The 13,551-nt window shown below is 46.0% G+C and overlaps 1 protein-coding gene across 1 annotated transcript in view; it reads right to left on the bottom strand.

The window, feature by feature from the left end:
- MGLL (monoglyceride lipase) overlaps positions 1–13,551 on the bottom strand; it is a 99,528-nt gene that overhangs the window by 57,561 nt on the left and 28,416 nt on the right. Inside the window, exon 3 of the mRNA XM_016197331.2 lies at positions 1,613–1,719. Coding sequence (XP_016052817.1) covers positions 1,613–1,719 — 107 coding nt within the window. The remainder of the gene's footprint in view (positions 1–1,612; positions 1,720–13,551) is intronic.

The raw sequence follows: 13,551 nt of genomic DNA on the forward strand, positions 1-13,551 counted from the left end.
TAATGTACAAAATGCCCAGGACAGAGCCTGGTGTGCAGCTGGCAGTCAATAAATGCCAGGAATAGTAATTCTCATTTCTGGCAGTTGTTCATGCCCGTGAGGTCAACCTGTAAAATTCTAAGGTGAAAGTGGAAAACGAAGTTAAACGAGATACTGAGTGCTGCTCTGATACACCAGTCTGCTGGGCACGCTGAGAACACAGCCCGGCTGACATAGTCACGGGGTCTCGAGATTTCTGTCCAACCAATAAAATTCTGTAATATAATTAAACAGCAAGATTTAACTTAAAATCCAGTTAGCATCAGATTTATAGAAACCTGTTTCTACAAATTGTGTTCTAGAAACCAGCAACAAAACCACTGTCAGTAGCCGTATCTATCGTTTCATTCTAGTTCCACAGCAGCCTCTGCAGGCCTGCCAGCTGACCTGGCTCTGGGCAACACCGAGACGAGGGGCCAGCATCCCTGACTCCCAGCCTTGGTCCTGCTAAGAGCCTTGGAGCCCCCCATTGGGGTACACAGGACACCAGCTGGTCTGCATTGTGGCCTGAGGGGCTCTCAGAGCAGACAGAGTAAAGGTTGCTTAGGCCTTTACTCCGCTGGGCCTCCCACATGCATTATCTCATGACAGTCCTTACTATGTTACAGCCCTATCTTACCCATTTGGCAGATGAGAAAATGAAGGCTCGCAATGGTTAAACAAGGTCTCCCAGAGAGCACAGCTTGGAATCGCAGTCCAGTGGGGACTTGGACCCAGGGGTGCTTGTGTCGGAGCCCTTTTGCCGTCTGGGGTGAAGGTTCCGGTAGTGTGCTGCTGACAACACACAGGAATGCAGGGTGGCAATGTTCTGCCACAGAAAACTCTTCAGTTTAAAGACTGTGAGGCAAAAGAAGATCTATATTGGAAGCCTTCCCAGCCATGGAGAATGTCACAGAAATAATTAAGGAACTACATACTAACTTCGTTAATGAACATTACATGTTGATGGTTATTGTGGATTCTGTTACATGACAAAGAATCAATGGCTGGGCATGGAGACGTGTGTGCATGTGTGTGTGTAAGTGTATGTGTCTGTATGTGTGTGCATGCATGCATGTGTGTGTGTGTTTGGAGTCTTCTTGTGACCAACATGGCCTTTTGAGACTTTTACTGTTCTCCTGGTTTGAAATGCTTTGTGAACCTCTTGTGGTTAAAACAGAGTTTAAGCTGTACTCGTACTGACTGCACCACATCCATTTGAAGCCCCTTGGGGGAAAACCAGAGCCCATTTTGTACAGAAAGTGCACTATAAATGTAAGACAGAATTACTTGGCCTGGGGCAAGTTCTTACATAAACATATTTCTAATTTGGTTTTTCAGTGGAGGTTCCTAACTAGATTCGATTCCAAACTCAACAGAAACTGCTGGTCAAACACGCTTTTTGTTTACATACTTTGTATTTTTAAACTTAGAAACATCCCATGGAGGATGTCTTTTCCCAGTTTCACTGTAGGAATCAGAAGAGAATAACTGAGGAGGAAGGAGGGAGGTAAGATGGACTAAACCTTTCTAGACCCCCAAACTGTCAGGTCAGAATCATGGGCCCTGCCCCCGAGGCCCTGGGGGTACTCACCATGATCGTGGGCGAAGACCAGCAGTTCCAGTCCCATCAGCATCTGAGCCAGCTCATCATAGCGGCCACAGTGTTCCCCGGCTCCATGGGACACAAAGATGAGGGCCCTGCAGGGATGACAGGGGAGCTGGGTTAGGAAGGCGGTAGACAACTGAGGCTGCAGCTCAAGCAGTCCAGAGTTTTCATGACATCAGCGAGTCAAAGACCAGATCGCAGACTAAATGCATCGGGAATTGAGAGGGGACTGCTCTTAGAATGCTGAGCTTCAGGGGTCCATAGAATGTAGTCCAAATCCTGTGAGCTCTCAGGCAAAGCACCCATCCTTGAAGTTTCATTTCTTCACCTATACAATAGTAGTAACAGTCTCTTCCTCTGGAGAGGGGTGGTGAGGGTCACAGGTGCTAATTTATGCCAACCTGCCAGGCAGAGCGCACTGGCACGTGGCAGGCCCTCCATCGGTGCTGGTTTCCTCCCTAGCGAAGCTGCCCAGGGGGACCAGCCCTAAGCCAGTCAGGGCGCTCTGTGATCAGGCCGCAATGGCTGGCTCAGGTACAGGCATGTGACTCAAACCGAGCTGACTGGGTCCAGTGAGAGCCGATTCTAGCACTTTGGCTGAGATGGTCATGAGGAGGCATTTCATTTTCCCACTAGACTGCAGCCTTGGGTGCTGTGGGCCTACAACGGCCCCAGCCATCTGGCCCAAACTGAACTATGAGTTGACCCAACAGAGGAGAGCCATGTAAAGGAGGGCCACCCAGTCCTAATGGTATTCAAGCCCCGAATCCAGCTGGACTTGAAGCCAGCATTCTCCCCCATCCTGCCTTTTGCTGTTGTTGAAGTCACTGGATCATCTGTCGCTTGCAGTGAGGAGAATCCTAACAGACATACGACTCTTTCCATTTTCCTGTGGGATAACTGTACTTCCACATTCTTTCTTCCACAGGCAGCGGGCATTTGTACTATGTGTGCACCTTTAACTCTCCTCCTCTCTTTCTCCACCTGGCAAACTCCTCCCCTTCTTTCAAGACCGATCCTTAAGGTTGCCCACTGAGAAAGATTTTACAGCCCGAAAGACTCTTAAGTCTCTGCTCTGCCTCTGTAATCCCTCTGTTACAGAAGGGGTGACAGCTGCTTTCTACCTACTTCCACCACTGGTTACAACCTTCTGGAGGACATGCAGACTTCTCCCTCATTTTTTTTAGTGGCTAGCTAGTTTCGAGCTCATGGTGGGTGCTCTGCAAATGCTGTTTGAATGGATGGATGAATGACAAAGATTGAAAGGTTTCAAAATAAACAGCTATATTTTGCACCTAAGATCTGTGCAGTAGAAGCCTTAGGAACCAGAAGCAGAGCTTGGCTGGGGTCTCAGTCACCCAGGAAAGCCTTCAATGAGGCATGAGCTCGCTGGGACACAAACAACAGCGCCCATTGCACATGGTTCACCCCAGCTTTTACATTGGCTGGTGTCAGCCGAGAAGTGGAGGAGTTTAAGGAGAGGGAATTTAGATTCTTAAATATACAATTGTCAAGACTCATATTCTTCACATAAGTCCCACGGGAGGTCAGAGTCTCTTCAAGCAAGGAGTGACTGCTGTGATACACACACATCCAATTTGTGCCAATGAGGTGGACGGGGGAGGAGGAGGAGATCAGTAGCTCCTATTTTATTGAGCATTTACTATGTGTCAGTTCCTCTGTTAACTCCATTTACAAGAGTTCTAATCCTTAAAGTCACCTCATGCTTTATCTTCTTTACAGCAGAGAGTGAAAATCAGAGAAGTTAATTGTCCAAGTCACACAGCAAGTTGGTAAAAGGTAGATCAGAGCATGTCAGCACCTGACTTTCTTTGAGCAGAGCACCAAGTACCAGCATTAACTTCATTTTCCTCTGACATCTGACTTCCCTAAAAATACAATAGAATCATTTCACACCCTCTTCAATGCTCCATGGAATGCCCAGCCACCTGCCTGTACCTGCTGACTTGACACTCCTGAGGTCGGTTGATGAGACTGTTCCCTGCTACTGAGGAGCGTGGCTGGAATCTAGGCCTCATCTCCCATCTGCAAAGGGGCTGCACCTCCAGAAGGGGGGGGGTCTCAGCACTTTAACATCCTTTGGGAATTGCAACAGCTGCTGTATTAATTCAGCCCACAGCTAATGCTCAGTGTCCAGAGGGAAGGCACAAGGTATTGTCATCGTGCCAGGAATTGCCTATCAACAGAGTCCACCCCTAGGCAATATGTGGAAAAATACTTGGCCTCTTACTCTACAGAAATTCTTCTCATCCAGTGGTTCTCAACTTGGGCCATACCTTGAAATCAGCCAGAGAGCTTTCAAACATGCTGACACCAAATCCTACCACCAGAAGAACCTCTGGGTTTAACTGATCTGGGTGGGGAAGTTCCCCAGCAGTTTTGATGCTCAGTTGACTTGGAGAAACACCTGCTTTCATTGCTGTGTGCAACTTGGGTGACAGTGCTGCTCAGATGCCACATGGAACTTGCCAGTAGTGAGAATGAAGCCATTTTGGTACGGAGACTTATAGCCACTTTGGAGCCACTTATCTCCTTGAGGGACATGCTGGGTAAACCATCGGTTCTATCCATAGAGATGTAAAGGCCTCTGGAGCTTGCTGCTGCCATCCCTTTGGAAATGAAATAGATTGGCATGGCCGTCCCACTGCAGATGGCAGAGGCTTCAGCCTCCCTTCTCTGCACAGGCCAGGCAGCACCTGCAGGCTCAGTCCCCTTTCCCCTCCAGACCCAGGTCAGGCATCTCCACAGACATACACTGACAACTGGCCTCATTCTGGTCCTATGCTGCTGCTGCTGCTGCTGCTGCTGCTGTAAGGGGTGGGGGCGGTTCTCCTGAGTTACTGGATTCAGCTCTTGCCTGGCCCTCAATTCTGATAAATCAATCTCTCCTCCTCTTATCCACACTTACTGTTCCCTGGACACAAGTCTTTGTTTTATAGAATCTGTTTGGCAAATGAAAATCAAATCATGTTACCTCTCTGCTTAAAACCTGTCAGAGACATTTTGCCCACTGCCACAGAACAAAGCCTGCTGCTTTTGTGATAATATCCTGCTCCACCCACTTTGGGCTCCTTGCTGATGCCTATCAGGGTGTGTTAAGTATTTAAGATGTGGGAAGGAAATGATCCCCATTTGTAGCATTTGCCAATTTCCATGGTGTAAATGCTCTCACCATGGCTGATTTCAACCTATTAACGTGCTGTCACTGAATCTGGAGTTGAGATGAGGTGCAGACCATCAGCAACTGAAGCCTGTCTGAGCCTGCTCCAGCCCACCTGTAGGGGCTTTTGCTGGGGATCACCACTACCACCCCCATCTTTGTTGGCTTTGCCATCATTTGAATCTCAGGCCTCTTCTGACCACTTCAGTTGAAGCAGTCTCTTCAGTACTTGTCACTGTCTAAAGGTACTTATCCAGTGCTGTTTTCATTTGCCTCCCCTAACTAGACTGTGTTCTGTGAGGGCAGAGATCTCATGGATTTCATTTACTACTATATTCTCAGCTGGGGAAAATGCTGGTGCATAGTTAGGGGCTTAGTAAAGATTCGTTGACTGGATGGCCCCTCTGCCCACTGCAGTCTCCCAGGTTGCAGCCTATGCCCTGGGGCAGAGGCTTTAGGAAGCAGGCTGGCACCAGGATTTTCTATTGCTTTGTTTACCTACCTGCCAGGACACCCCCTCCCCTTGTCAGACCCCCCTCGCTCTCTTCCCACACACCTGTTATAGGTGGAGCCACCACCTGCTTATGCCCATCCTGTGTCTAAACCTGACTAGCAGTCCCCCAGGTCCACCCCTCCCAGCGCTTCCCTTGTTGCCATCACATCCAGCCACATCCTCAGCTCTGTGTCTTTATGTCTTGTCTCTTTGGGGAAAGGGAAACACCCTATTAAGGCTTTCTGTGGAACTTCCACATTCACACTGGATACTGGCCACTACTTAGGGTTTCACAGACATCGTGATTATATTTATGCTCTGAAAACACACAGCACTAAGGGACTTAGATGTTGAGTAAATAATACCACAGATGTCGGGAGGTGGTGAAAAGAGAGCACAAGCCAAGCAGACTGGTTTGATTCCAGCACCACAACACATGGCCCTGAGCAAGTTACCTGGCTGCTCTGAACCTGCAGTAACAGGATGGCAGTGACAATGGCCCTTTGACTGAAACTGTCCAGAAATATTGACTCAAAGCTTATCACATGCCAGGTCCTGGGGACTCGGAGATGGATAAACAGCATTGTCCCTACCCTCACACAGCTGACAGTCTCATAGGAAAGACAGATACTCAGCAAAGAATACATGTAGAAGTGTGTATTGTGAAAAGCGCCATGAACACAAAGAGAGGATACCACAGGGGATCTTACTGGGACTGGAGGGAATGAACCAGGAAGGCCTTGAAGTGTTCAAGCTGAGAACTGAGTATGAGAAAGAGATGTTATGGGCAGGGATGAGAGCTGTCTGGGTTTAGGGTCTCACCCAGGGCAACACAGGTGCACCTATTCCATACAGTGGGTGACACGGAGCAGAGGAGTGACCTGATCTGATTTTTCAAAGCACGTCTGGCTGCTGTGGACAGAGGAGTGGGAAACCTGCATGGCTAGGCCCTCCTTCCATTCCTCCCCAGGCATTCTGCAACCTTGATCAACAACAGCAGCAGAAAATTAACAGGGCATTTATGCAGACACAGCAATACCCACAGTGGTAGAAATTAGGTTGCAGAGGAGACTAGTGAAGATCTTTTCCCAGGACCATCTTTAACGGCTGCAGCCTGCTAGGAGCCAGTTGTTCCGGGAGAAGGCAATGACTATCAGAGGGGGAGGCCTGGCCCCAGGAGCAGATGGCCTGCCTGGCATCCAGCCCTGGGAGGCAGGGCAGTTCCCAATAAAGCATATGCAGCCCTTTAGATAAGCACACTGCAGAGTTTCTCAGAGTTTATACGCCGAGGCCTGCTTATTCATGCCCAGGTGTGACAAAATGGAACTTCCCCTCAAAAATTTCTCTCTTTATTCCACTGCTTACTTATTGCTGAAGTGACGACACTTTCTGGGTCTCAGTTTGCTCACCTGCAAGACGGGGATAACCTGAACAATACCAACCACAGAGGGCAATATGGAGTAAATGAGAAGATGTGTGTGGAATACTTGGGGTCCTGCCTGGTATAGAGAAAGCACCCTGCAACTGTCCACTATGAAGCCCTTTTCTCTGATGACACAGATGGTCCACTTGCAGTCTGGAGGCCTGGGTTTATGCTCCACCCCTCTCATGAACCGGCTCCTGGGTTTCCATGGGCCTCAATTCCTCCACTTGGCAAAAACTCACTAGGGTTCTGGGGTGAAATGAAGAAATGTATGTAAAAATAAGCTGAAGGGCTCTGTAGGTCAAGGTTGAGGCCTCTGTCTTCCCAGTCATCTGCTCTGCCTTGCTGACCTCTCGAATGGTGAGGCCCATTCATAGACCCACACAGTGCAGGAACCCCTGGAAGGGTGGGCAAGAAACAGGTCAGCAGCCTCACCAGTGCCCTGAAAGACAGAGACCAGCACTGTGAGGAAAAGAATTCACCTCCACGAAAGGGGTCCCCACCTGTTTCTCACAGGACTTTGGATTTGATGGGACCCATTCCCCGCTCTATGTGTACATCTGTAGAATGGGGATCACAACATCTTCTTCACAAGGCCGTCAGGAGAATTAAATGAGCACTTAGTATAGCCTGGCACTGACTAGAGAATGTTAGCCTCTTCCTGTCTGCCCTTTTCTGAGCAATGCCAGGCAGGCTTCATTAAAGGGAGAACTGGATGCCCAATTGAAGAAATGTTCTGCTCATTTTACTAGGAAGTTTGAAAAACAGAATTTGTTGGAGGAAACAAATGGTTAGAGGGACACAGTGGATATTCCTACCCCTAGGCAGCAGCTCAGGTAGCAAGGTGGGGGCACCCGTCCCAGGCAGGCCCACTAACTTTGACGATGCCCTCAAATGAAGGTGCAGGGAGGAAGTCTGCCTGCTTCCTCTGGGGACTGTATATGCTGTGATCTCCGATTACTTCCAAGCACTCCACTCAGGCAGTTCATGGCACACTTAGTTATCCACATCCACCCAACTCCTACTGCCAAATTTTATGACTTTAAAATCCTCCCATAGCCACATCAAAATTACAACAACAGAGCAACCATTATTGAGAACCACCTGAAATCTGGCTAAATGGAAGTCCTATATCTAAGGTTATACAGAAGAAGCGACACTGAGACTGGTAGGAGTGGTGCAGATGTGAAATGGGCTGGTCCCACTCCATGTGGCGGTTAAAACCAGGAGAAATATTTCAATTGTGGAGGTCCCCATTGAGGAGCAAAGGGTCACAGCCCCACACCAGGCCCCCCAGCCCAGGTTTCCAGTGCTGAGAAATCCCCATAACTTCAGGCTGGGAAAACCAGCAGAGATTGAGGCTGAGTGAGATGGAGGCTGCTGGAGTCCCAGGCATTCCTCTTAAAGGGCCCATGCATGGACTTATTTGAACTCACTTTCTCTGAGCTCCATTGCTTGGGCAGCAGCCTAAAAGATACCAGGGACATATATGAGGTCTGGAGGGGTGGCTTTCTCCCAGATAGAAGTGCTGGCAGACAGAAGCCATTGTTCCTTTGGTGAGCCCTCATCAACCTGGCTAATACCATGCACCCCACACTGGTGATTCCCTGAAACCTGGCCCCACCCAACTTGCAGGCCCACCCAAGCTGCTTCCAGTGGCTTTTCTAAACAAATGGCTTGTCTTGGCTCATGTTTTGGACTTTCCTAAAATCTCTCAAAGGTTCACAACCCCCAAACAAACAGGATCTGGCCTTGCCTCAGCATGCCCTGTATGTCTTACTTGCTAAGTGGCCCCAAGCCCAGCACTAACAGCAGCCAGCTTCAATTTGTACCTTAGGTCTCCCAGGCACCTCCAAGCCCAGCACAAGTAGTAGCCATCTTCAGATTGCTTTGTAGCTCAGCCCCAGGCAGTGATCACATGTTGGCTAATCTTGGTCCACACCTCCTGGGAGGCCCCAAAGCCAGTATACCTAGTGGACAGCTTCAGACCATGCCAGAGCACCATCCAACCATCTCTACCAGTGATACATTCAAGGGGCAGACTCAGCAGGCACTAGCAACCCCCTGAAGCAAGTCTTACTCTATGATGTCTGCCCCTGCACAGCAGTTCCTCCACTTTAGTCTCAGCTGGTTCTCCCAGCCAGTTGGCCTGGGTCAATCCCTCCCATTGACATGCCAACAGCAGTCAAGGCTCAACTACAACAGGAGGGTGCACACAGCCTGCATGCGGGATGCCCCTGGAGTGCTCAGCTCAGGTGACTGAAGAGGCTGAACCCTACAAGACACCTACTATATAAGGTTACTCTACTAAGATGGGGTGATATAGCAGTTCTACCTAATATGTACAAACAAACACAGAGAGGCAGTCAAAATCGGGAGAAAAAGAAACATGTCCCAAATGAAAGAACAGAACAAAAATCCAGAATAAGAACTAAAAGAAATGGAGACAAGCAATCTGCCAGATGCAAAGTTCAAAACACTGGTTATAAGAATGCTCAAAGAACTAAGAGTAGACGAACTCAGTAAGAACTTTAACAAAGAGACAGGAAACATAAAGAGCCAGTTATAAATGAAGAATACAGTAGAAGAACTCAACAATAGATTAGATGAAGCTGAGAATCAAATCAGCAATTTTGAAGATAAGGTAGCAGAAAACACCCAATCAGAACAGCAAAAAGAAAAAAGAATCCCTCCCCAAATGAGGATAATTTAAGGGACCTCTGGGACAACATCAAGCATAATAATATCTGCATCATGGAGGTGTCAGAAAAAGAAGAGAGAGATCAAGGGATTGAAAACCTATTTAAAAATATAACAATGAACAACTTCCCTAAGCTGGTGAAGAAAATATACATACAAGTCCAGGAAGCACAGAGAGTCCCAAAGAAGATGGACCCAAAGAGGCCCACGCCAAAATATACCCTAATTTAAATGATGAAGGTTAAAGACAAACAGAGACTCTTAAAAGCAGCAAGAGAAAAGCAATTAGTTATCTATAAGGGAGCTCCCATAACACTGTCAGATGATTTCTCAACAGAAACTTTGCAGACTAGAAAAGATTGGCATGAAATATTCAAAGTGATGAAAAGTAAGCACCCACAACCAAGATTAGACTACCCAGCAAAGCTGTCATTTAGAATAAAGGATAGGTAAAGAGCTTTCCAGAGAAGAAAAAGCTAAAGGAATTCATCACTACCAAATCATTACAAGAAATCATTAAGAAGACAAAGGGAAAAAAATTATCAAAAACATGAATAACAAAATGGCAATAAATACATATCTATCAACAATTACTTTAAATGCAAATGAGTTAAATGCTCTAATCAAAATACTTAGGGTGGCTGAATGGATAAGAAAACAAGACCCTTATATGTGCTGTCTACAAGAGACTCACTTCAGATCGAAAGACACACAGACTGAAAATAAAGGGATGAAAAAGGATATTTCATGAAAATAAAAGCTAGGGTATCAATATTTATACTAGACAAAATAGACTTTAAAACAAAGGCCATAACAAGAGACAAAGAAGTATCCAGTAATTCTACTTCTGGGTATTTATCGGAAGAAACACAAAACTAACTCGGAAAGATATGTTCATCTTTGTGTTCACTACAGCATTATTTACAATAGTCAAGATATGGAAGCAACCATCAATAGATGAATGCATAAAGAAGTGGTGCACATATACAATGGAATATGACTCAGCCATAAAAAAGAATGAATTCTTGCCATTTGCAACAACATGGATATAACTAGAGGGTATTGTGCTGAGTGAAATGCCAGACAGAGAAAGACAAATGGCATATTCTTTCACTTATATGTGGAATCTAAAAAACAAAATAAAAGAACAAGAAGAACACAGAGAACATTCTGAGGGTAGCCAGATGGAAGAGGGTCTGGGGGATGGGTGAAAAAGATGAAGGGATTTAGAAGTACAGACTGGTAATTACAGAATAATCATGGGGATGTAAAGTACAGCATAGGGAATAGAGTCAATAATACTGTAATAACTATGTATGGTGCCAGATGAGTTTTCTTTTTTTAAACAAACAAACAAACAAACCATAAAAAGGAGATGTTTCCGATCCTAGGTAGTCTGAGGTCACGGTTTTTTCAAGGAGAAATATTTAAGTCAGATTTAGCAATAATTTCCATCAGGCTATTTACAGTTGGGAAAATTAATTTAAATGTCATCTGTTTAATTATTGTTTGTTATCCTTAATTAAAATGTTAATCGAGTACAAAAAAATCACCAGGTATGAGTAGGACCATGAGGCTGAGTTGGACCCCTTTCCCATAACTAACATCAGAGTATGACAGGCTCTGTTGGAATCCAAATTTAACTGTTTCCCCTCTTTCAGAGTTTCAGGATGACTTTGTTCCTCCCTCTCTGGCAGGGATCCTGCAACAGGAGTAGCATGTGGCAGGGACAGAAATAGAACAAAACTCCTAGAGGGGTCTAAAATTTCATAGAGGGAACTAGAAATAAGAGTTCTTATTTGTAAAACAGATCAATAACGCTGATCTCCCAGGCCCTTTGTGAGTACTGATTGAGAGAATTTATGGAAAAGCACCCAGCAGGATGCTTGCTGCAGAGTCAGACATTACACAACGGCCCATGCTAGCAGCTGATATTTACTTGGCCACATACTGGTCTAAGTGTTGTTATGCACTAACTCTTTTAACCCTCACGAAACCCCACTGGGAGGGTCCTGCTATTTCCCCCATTTTAGGGATGAGAAAAGTGAGGCCCAGAGAGGCTAAACGGTTTGTCTGCAGTCACACAGCTAGTAGGTTTTGAACCCAGAAGAATTTGAACCGATTAGGCTGGCTCTCAAGATTGTACTCTTACCACTGTACAATTACATAATACGAGGAAGATAAGATACCGTGTAGTCCTGTCACAGAGAGTGGTCAAGGGGTGTCCCTCAGCTCCTTACCCCGACCAGCTTATCCTCTGGCCTCCTGCCCCAGCCCACAGCGACTAGGCTGAGTTCGCTGGGGCCCTGTAACACTTTGTTCCCATCTCTTTTATCCAGTCCTCATTATAATCTAGTGTAAGTAAACCATGAGCATTTTGGGAAAAGGACCATGTTGTATTCATCCATCCTGGTACCCTGTCCCTAACAGCTGGAATGGCCTTTGCTCCACAAATGTTGAGTGAATGAATAATGTGGCCTAGAGAAGGCAGAGACAACCAAGGGCTGGAACAGTCAAGGAAGCATTCCTGGAGGCCTACAGACCTCTTCTGCAGCTCCTCCAACTATTTTGAAAGCACCTGATCCCCTGTTAAATCCCTTTTCACTTCCCCTGGCTAGAAAGGCTTCTATAGTCTGTAAGTGATACAGATGCTTCACTGGAGAGGTCAAGATGGCCATTAGGTCCACAGGAAGAAGAGAATGACGACAGGAGAGGAGGCGCTGAAAGCTATGGTCCAGGTGAGGGAGTTTGAGGGATGCCATATGGACTCATGAGGTGGTTGGGAAAAGACTTGACATGGAGGGAGCAAAGCTCAGCTGAGTGGGGAAGAGGTCCCAGATACAGGAACAAAATGGTAATTGCATCCTCCAGGGATTCAGAGGTGCTGAAGGCTTCTAGGCTAGGATGTGACAGGCAGAGGGACATCGATGGCTGGAAGGGAAATTTAAGATTCAGGAACACAATGGAAATTAGGCTAATTATCTCTGAAACCCAATCCAATTTTAGTTTAGTTTTTTTTTGTTTTGTTTTGTTAAAAGGAAGATCTTCAATAGAGGCATTTTCCAAGAAGAAAACAAAATTATAATAATTTTTAAAAGGTCACAGGGGAAGCATTCTTTCATGAATGCACCTTTCAAAATGTGCACAACCCAGAACCCAGAACAGCTCTGCACTCAGTATATTTTACTTTAAATGCTGCTGTCCCCACCCCCCCAAGTTGTATATTTTTTGTTATCATAAAGAACACTATAAAACAGAAGACCTTGGATAGGCCAAGATAAGACACTCAGTTAAGATCGTTAAAAGTAGATACACTGACAGTAACCCTGATTAACCATAACAGTGCTTCCTCACCTTATGGAAATTCTTTACACTGCAGCTGGCTCTATTTGCTTTTGTTCTGTCCACTTGAGAAGGAGTATGTCCCCTCTCCTTTCACATGCATGATGCCAGCTCCTAGAGGTCACTTACTAGGTCCAAATCTACATATCTGTATCTCTTTCTATGGAGATCTATAATTATCTGGCTTTAAGATACTTGTGTTAAATCAACCCATTCACTTTATTTTTATCTCATAAATTAGTAATATAGCAGAAAAACATGGCTGTGGTCCATAAACATGTGTCTATAAGATTTGATAGAAAGGTGTTAGAGAAAACTGGGAGCAATGGAAGAGGCATGCTTTAAAAATCAGCTCTGCCTGGGTTTGAGCCCTACCTTTGATATTTGAGAAAGTCACTCACAGTCTCAGGTAGGCACACATAAAAGAGGAAAATAACCCCTGCCATGCAGAGGTGTTTTACAACAATATTCTCACAATGTCCACTATCACACCTGCTACATAATACGTGGCTACTTTGTTCCCTTCTGTGCATGTCAGGATTGTATAAGTCAAGTCACATGGGAACACTCAAAGGATGCTTGCACTTTGAAAGGCTGCTCCAGACAACTGTTCGGTTACGTGGCAGGTCACTTCCTGGTTTTCTGGTCTGTGTATTTGGATTTTTATATATCTGGCTCACGTAAAGCAGGCACATCTGTGCCAAAAATGAACTGGACCTGATCCCACCCAAGGATCATGACTTGAAATACTTCTACTGGGAGCAGGGATGATGACTGTCAGCTTA

Source organism: Miniopterus natalensis, chromosome 7 (genome assembly GCF_054644295.1).
Source record: "Miniopterus natalensis isolate mMinNat1 chromosome 7, mMinNat1.hap1, whole genome shotgun sequence".
Lineage (NCBI taxonomy): Eukaryota > Metazoa > Chordata > Mammalia > Chiroptera > Miniopteridae > Miniopterus > Miniopterus natalensis.